The sequence below is a fragment of the Epinephelus moara genome, chromosome 22 (genome assembly GCF_006386435.1).
Source record: "Epinephelus moara isolate mb chromosome 22, YSFRI_EMoa_1.0, whole genome shotgun sequence".
Classification (NCBI taxonomy): Eukaryota; Metazoa; Chordata; class Actinopteri; order Perciformes; family Serranidae; genus Epinephelus; species Epinephelus moara.
Window position 1 is genome coordinate 6,113,218 of NC_065527.1, and position 8,286 is coordinate 6,121,503.

General features: G+C 42.4%; 1 protein-coding gene across 1 annotated transcript in view; it reads right to left on the reverse strand.

The window, feature by feature from the left end:
- Nucleotides 1-2,652: 2,652 nt before the first annotated feature.
- Nucleotides 2,653-8,286, reverse strand: part of paqr7a (progestin and adipoQ receptor family member VII, a) — a 7,044-nt gene continuing 1,410 nt past the window's right edge. Inside the window, exon 2 of the mRNA XM_050034651.1 lies at nt 2,653-5,986. Within this exon, the coding sequence (XP_049890608.1) occupies nt 4,888-5,952 (1,065 nt within the window). The 5' untranslated portion in view covers nt 5,953-5,986 and the 3' untranslated portion in view covers nt 2,653-4,887. The remainder of the gene's footprint in view (nt 5,987-8,286) is intronic.

An 8,286-nucleotide genomic window follows, 5' to 3' on the forward strand; every position in this document is an offset into this window, starting at 1 on the left:
GTTTTTCTTCCATTACAAAGGACAAGCCTTCCTTGAATAGAGTCCTAATCCTACTCCTGGTTTCTTGGCCTACAGGTGCATGTTTTTATATTGACTTTGTTCTAGTCACTAGTCTGAGCTCATGAATCACCAACGCACATGCACAGCATCGCAGTGTCAAGTGTATCCATACAGTATGTAAATAACAGCTGAGGCCCTGCTTGGAAGGACACTGTTTAACAGGTTGCTGTGGAGACCAATTAACCATTGGGAAACAGCAGTCAGATTTGGCGTGCTATCTTTGCATCAACAATTGTCATGGTACCCTTGCACTTCTCAACCCTTCCTCCATAAAGACAGATTACAGCAATAAAACACATATCCTCCACAGACAGCAATAAATCAGTTTGTCATGTTAAAGGTTTTTTATCAGTGAAATTACACACATACATCTTTCTGCTATCATTTCACATCATCCTGCAACAGGTGGACTGGGGACATCACAAGCAGGACGCTTTAGGTTGACATTAATTTCATTTGGCAACAGCAAGAAAATAAGTGATGAAATCAGACAGGTTTGACATGATGTTAAGCAAATAAAAGTGCATTAAGAGAAATAAAGTATCAACACACACAATAAGGTGGAACTCGTCCCAGTGCGAGTTTCAGTTACTCAAACATTAACCAGAGGCAGGGCGCAACATACGATCAGACACTATAGGTGAGGTTACTTCTACTGTTTCAACATTAAACACACAGTCTGGTAATCTACATTATACTCTGTTGGTTTGGAGGTAGGCTACATTAAAGATAACAGTGAAGATAACATGTACATGTTCCTCGCACAGTCTGCAAAGGTCAACATGCTCCTGATAAATGCGACCCAGTTCTCCCCATCCGTCTGGAACCTCTCCGTCATTTCCAGGCATGTTTGATATTTGAACTGCTCGAGGTGAGAATTTAATACAGTGGCGGGCAAGATGTCACATCATCAGTCAACGTTGCACACATGAAACGAAAAGCGGTTTATAAAAGGATTATTTCTGCCTCCAGACCTGCTCCGTCCCCATGAGATGTTTGTTTAACTCAATCATTGTCTTTACATCTTGGTCAGGAGTAGACATTATTATCACCCAAAGACACACAATATCACACTTCCTTTATCTGTACACTCATGTAACACCCACATTCACGTCTCCTTTCTTCCACTCATAAGGCACAATCAAGATTTCCAATAAGACAATACAGTGATTGCTGACATCCTCACACAACAGTCGTCACATACAGTATACGCTGTGTGTATAAAATAAGACACATCAGTGTTATTAAGACTAATTAGATCCCTCATAAAAATCCATCTTTCTTAAATACAGTCAAAAGGCAGTGTATTAAATTATATCTAACAGTGCTGTGAAACAGAACTTGTGCTAGCAAGACGACGAAAGATTTAAATCTCAGACTGGCAATGACAGACATGTCATCATGCGTCTTCAAGGATTTCAAACCTACATGTATAAACTCATGAAAACTTAAATCTTACGGCTTTTGTTTCTGAAGAATCTACACGCGGTACAATCATCTGATAGCGTTTAGGGCTGGACAATAGTAACAATCACGAGGTAATTCTCATTTACCACCAACTCGGTGCTGAATTTTACATAAAATGTCCAAACAATTGTCTCTCAAGGCACAATGACAAAGGCTAAGTGTGTAGTAACATTGTTATCACCTTGTTAATGTTTTTTTTTTTTTTTTACCGCTACTAAATAGTAGTATCTAAAGTTCAGTTATGAAGTTGTTTTTAAGCTAGGAAAAGTCCTGCCACAAGCAGTGATCAGTGTATCACAGAGATCGAGCTGGGTTGAAAAAATCGATTTAATCGATTCGAATCAATTTTCCTTTAAATGGCACAATATCGATTCATTAATTAAAAAATCGATTTTTTACTTAAACTATTTTCCTCCGTGGACGTGTTGTACAGCCGGTAGCAGACTGCAGTACTATCAACCCAGGTAGTCTCGCGAGATCAGCATTTAGCACCTGAGGTCATGGCGAGAGATCTTGCGAGACAGCTGGACACTGAATGAAGACAAGAGCAGCAAACAATGGTGGGAGCGTGTCCACTGAAGGCATGGGTCTACGGTGCGAGTATTTTCACTCGCATTTTCCCCTAAAAATATAACGCTAATAATGTACAAATGTTTATTAAATGCATAGTTTCACAGAAAAAGATTAAGAAATACCACTAAGCATCAGCACACTGCTAACTGTCGCCTCAGTTTGTGCCTCATACAGATCTGCTGGTAAAGTTAACTTGCCGTTAGCAAGCGTGATAAAAGACGGCAGAGAGGCGACGTTGTGCAAATAAACCAAAGATTTATTAATTTTCTGTAGNCTGCTTTGGGGTCAATTCTTAATGTAAACAGTATTTTTAATAGTAATGCACCAAGTCAGAGGGTTCCTTGTTAAATATACTTTGTTAGTTCTCAGAAAATATCTTAATATCCAAGCAAGTTCTGTATCATAATTGAAATATACTTGACTGAATCGATTTTGAACTGAATTGAATTGAATTGAATCGAATCGAATCGAATCGAATCGAATCGAATCGAATCGTGAATCGGATCGAACTGAGTCCTTGAAAATCGAATCGAATCGATCTGGAANACTGCTTTGGGGTCAATTCTTAATGTAAACAGTATTTTTAATAGTAATGCACCAAGTCAGAGGGTTCCTTGTTAAATATACTTTGTTAGTTCTCAGAAAATATCTTAATATCCAAGCAAATTCTGTATCATAATTTAAATATACTTGACTGAATCGATTTTGAACTGAATTGAATTGAATCGAATCCTGAACTGAGTCCTTGAAAATCGAATCGAATCGATCTGGAAAATCTGAATCGATACCCAGCCCTACACAGAGATACTCAAGTTGCTTGGCCCGGTGCTCACTTTGCAAAGTGACAGGAGGCCACCAAAACGTTAACCATATTTATTAGGGCTGTCAAACAATACATTTTTAAAATCAGGATTAATCGCCGAATGTCTAGCTCATTTTCAATCGCATTTCATTATTTTTCATTTCAAAACTCTTTTGAAGTCCATATTTTGCAGGTGAAGCAGTTCTTACTAGAATGTCTTGATTGGGAATCAAATGAATGCAAATACACTGACTTTATGATCTTGACTTTTAGATTTATTGCTTTCAAATCAGTGCTGCACTGCCACAACAGTGGAGACAACTTCAAAGTGCTTATTCTCTGAAGTACAGTGTTTGAGGTTCTACGTTGAGAAATGTGCACGAGTGCGTGTACAAAATATGCAGAACATGTGAATCCAATCAGTACCGATATGGTGTGTTGATACTCCAAGATAATACTGATTACTCACTGATGTCCAATGATCCTCGGTTAACGCGACAGCATTCGCACTTTTTAGGAGTTCCAGTTTAGTTGCTTTCTCTGATTCTTACAGGTCCTGTATGTGTGACACTATTTCTCCTTGTGACAGAGTATGAGCTTATATGACTGGTCACAACATGCAGACCTGAGGACATCCCACAGTCTGGAGACGTTCTTGATGCTGACTGTTTTGCAGTCAGTTGCCACCCATTCAGCAAGCACTGTGGTTGACTTCTTCGATTTAGTTTGAGTACCTGTGAGCTCAGCTCCTAGATGGCAGCTCAAACTCAAAGTACTTCGGTGATGTTTTAATTCTGTTTGACACAATGTGCAAATTACTTTTGACTTCTTAACTGAGCCGTCTGGGAGTTTGTTAACATAAAATGAGCCTTTCAAAAGCACAGTGTCGTCGTTATCTTCCATCACTGCAGCAGCAGGAAGCCGCTGTGGTGGCTTACCTAGAAAAAAGGGTGAGCGGAAGTGACAAATTAGCAGCATGCGATTAATGGAATTTTTAAAAAATAACGCATTATGTTCGGTAATTGATCGCATCGTGATTAGCTTGTTAACTCTGACAGCCCTAATATTTATGAGTATATGTAATAAATGAATTGCCTGTTTTCAACCTGATTTGCTCACCTAACTCGCCTTTACCAAGAAGCAAATCCCTGCACAGGTCAGGTGTACATAGGTCTCTAGGACCTTCGTTGGGGAGTCCGGGGGATCCTCCTGGCATTTGTTCTTTAGAAACAAGCTCCATTTTTATGTTTTTAATGCACGCTGGCACCTTATGTACATTCAAAGTCCAAAAAAATTCTCAGTGTGAATTAACTAAATTTTTTTGTGAATTAGAAAATGGTCGGCGAGCAACCCAACACCCTATCAGGGGCCAGATTTGGTCCACAGACCATGGGTTGAGTATCACTGGTGTATCACCTTTGAACCACTTCCATGATTATCATTTTAAAATCCCAACATTTTGGGTTAAATATACGGCGACAGCATAAATAACAAAAACTAGAGTCAGTAACTTTCATAATATGTAAAATAAATATTTGCATATTTCAGATGCTATTCCACTTATACCAGATTTCACAAATATGACCATGTCATCCACTGTTATCAGTTACAGCAGTGAGCTTATAAATGGTTATATACTGTAGGCAGTGGCTTTTAAGTTTTGAGTATGTGATTTAGATTACTATGACTCTTTAGTAAAAGCACTAGCCTTTGCTGATAAATGAAAAAAATTATGATACTGTGAATTATTTCAAAGATCCAATACAAATCAGTACCAAAATACTACCTCAGGATATCAATATGTATCCCTCGTGTAGGTTACTTACTGCACTGTCATGAAATTTTCAAATTTCAGCAGCTATCTACGTAACACAAGCCAGCAGCACATACGGTATGATTAGGTCCCTTTCTATCAAGCGGTCAGTAAGTCTGGAAGGAAAGGCACATAAATGCTTCTGCATATAGTTCCTACAACATCTGGTCTATTATTTGCACTTGTTTTTCAAGTTCAGCACTTCTTTAACTTTCCTCAGCATGAAGGTAACTATCAGCGCACATACGACCAAAGAGACCACATAGAACCCCACAAAGAGAGCGGCATCGTTGCTCCCATGCAGATGTGAGTACAGCTGCCTGCGGCCCACGTAGTCGAGGTGCGAGGCATGGATCTGACATAGGGTGCAGCACGTTAGTAAGACATGGAACACCTGATGGCTCTGTCCGACAAAATCGCACCGCCCTGGGAAGCAGCGCTCCAGCAGAGGGACGGTGAAGAAGAAGGTGCAACTGAGAAAGAACGCCACTTGGCCAAAGTGGTAAATAAGGGCAGGGTCATCGCTGGCTGTAGACCATGACATGAGTCTTTTAACCACAGGACTGATGTCCCACATATAGGTAAGTCCTGAAGGCACCACCTGGCACACCTTACGCACCCACGGCGGCGAGTTGTGGTTGCAGTACTTGCCATAGCAGCATCCAAGGCATGACAGACAGTTGAGGATGGTGGCGACAGGCATGAAGATCCCATGCATGTATCTGTGCATGCCCTCATCCACAGCATAGTAAAAGTGAACCACAGCGCTGCCGTACTGATACTGTGCTACTCCTACATAGTCCAGATAGAAGAAAGTGTAGTGACACAGCTCAGACTTTCCACCCAGCAGGTGAGCGATTACACTGCACGCCGAGTAGGTCAAGGAGGACAGGATAAGGATCATCAGGGGCCACGAATGCGGATCACCTACAAAGTCCACAGTCTCAGTGAGCTGTTGCAGTTTAATCAGAATAACTAAAACTGCCAGCAGGTGAGTCCAGACGTTGATGGTCTCATTGTGGCGCTGGAATAAAGACAGGAAGTAGTAGCGCCAGTTCTGGTTGAGTGGTCTGTAGCCGGTGCCGATGTAGCGCTCCCTGAAGTAGTGGGGAACATCGATGTCTCTTACGGTGCCGGGCATGGAGGGTGCAGCCTCAGTCAGCATCCGGGGAACCTGCCTGATCTGCTGCAGGCTGATGAACACTCGCCCAATTCTCTCCATCACGATGGTCGCCATAACCGTCAGTAGCTGATTGATGAACGCTGGGTCCCTGCAGAGATTTTAAGAGTTTACATTAACAAAAATTGACAGATCATTTAGTTGTGTATTGTAAAACTTCAATCAAACGCCCAGTCCCTTTTACTAGCCCAGTGTAGCTACACATTGTGATGCCTAATAAAGACCTGTCTCAGTTAGACGCCTGGTCTGGTTGCCAAGCAGTTCATTGTTATAGAAGTTCTTCAGATGTATAAAACAGGTTGTTGGCTAAGCTCTTGAGCTAACATTACTTATCTGTTTAGTTAGTGCATACAAATATAAATGTGTAAACTTTTGTCAGTGAGATGCTACATGCTTCCCCATTCCCCACCTGATCCTTATTACCTGGAGCTTACCTATATGCACTTCATACACTGCATGTGTATATTTATTTTTGCCTTGTTTAGTTAAGGATAGAAGAAACAAACAAAACTATATTAAGGATCCAGCATGGGGGGCGGCAGTAGCTCTGTCCATAGGGACCTGGGTCTGGAACCGGAGGGTCATCTGCTTAAGTCCCTGTCCGGACCAAATATGGAGTGTGGACTGGTGGCTGGAGTGGTGCCAGTTTGCCTCCTGAGCACTGCCGAAGTGTCCTTGAACAAAACACCAAACCCCCAACTGCTCGGGGCACCTGTCCATGAGCAGCCCCCTCACTGTGACATCTCTCTATTCAATGCACGTATAAGTCCTGTGTGTGTTTATGTTTGGATTTCAGGCCTGTGTGTGTATCCTCCTGATACCCTGCATCCTCATATGAGGACATCACATTTCGGGTTTACTGGACCGTACACTTCATACTGTTTAACTAAAGCCCCTTTTACACTGCCAGATTTTTGGCGAATGTTGGGCCGTTTTGCTGGCAAGCTGTGAGTGCTTAGACACACAGAGCCGGATTGGCGAGTTGATCCGAGGTGCCCAATTTTCCGCCTAGTAGGGTAGACATATTGGCAGAACCTTTGTGGTTTAGTAAGAATGAGGTGCCCTTCTGCAACGCTGTTGATAACTTGTGGGAGGAGCTGTTGATGACGCCGCACGAGCGACCCACTGGCGGTGGATAAACAGGAAACAGCTGATAGCAGGAATTAGTGAGCAGCTAGTAGCAAGAGGGAAACACAAACCTGACAGACACTGTAAAGATGAGCAACTGAGGAGACAAGGAATTGCGCGCCCTCCTTGTCCTCGCAAACGAAGAGGCCATTAACCGTCAAATGACGGGAACAGTGAAGAACGGGCCGACTTACGAGAGAATCGATGAAGGACTGACCAGCCGCGTCTTCCCTCCCATGTCACTGTTTACGTCACAGGCTGAGCTACACGTTTTGTTACTTGCTCACGCCCCCCATTGCCCCGAAAAAGGCACATTCTGTATAAACAAAAGTAGGTAGGCGGCATTTTGCTGCACTCCGCGATTTTGTTTTTATACTGCCAATGCTGAAAAAAGACTGATTGGGCTTTCCTGCTAATTTGCACAATTCCTATTTAAAAAGGGCTTAAGACCTGTTGTCCTCGATCGTGGACACTTTTTGTGCCATCTAGTGGTAGTAAGAGGACAATACACTAATCCATGTAAAAACACGATCATCTCTGCCAAGTCAGTCTGCAGCAGATCCCTACACAAAAGTGGACAAGGTCCAAAATCTGACCACATTTAATAGTTGAAACTTGTTTATTTATGATTAATAACTTATAGTTTGATATGCCATACAATAGCAACAGTGACAGCAACGGTGAGACGCTGTTAACTGGAAAGTACTCGTTTGAAGACATTAGGCCCGTTTCCACTGCAGGAACTTCGGGGTAATTTTACGGGGCCGGGGCTGTTGGTGCGTGTCTCCACCGCAGGAACTACCCCCGAAGGACAGAGTTCCGGAACTTTTACAGGGGCTAAACAAGTCCCTGCCTCAGAGTAGGTACTCAGAATGGCCCCGAGAAACTCCTGGCTGGGGCTTGGGGATTACTTAGTGCTGATTGGACGTACTCAAGGCAGGATGTGACGTTTTGTAATTAATAACAGTGCCGTAGGGCTCTGATTAATAACATGGTTATCGTAGATTAGCTGGGCTAACGTTAGCTGTTAGCGGTGTCTGTAATAACTCAATAAACGCTCAATATTTTTTCCAGCGGATATCTTAGTTACAACATGATTGAGCTAGCAAAGCAGTTTTGTGTTGCTATGTGTGGTATTTATTCAGTTTTGGGAAATCACGATGTCTAGAAAGCATCAGCTGACAGGGACAGCTAACAGCAGCAGCAAAGCTAACATCAGGACGTCATCTGTTAAAAGCCTCCCGTTGTCGGATACGACATGAA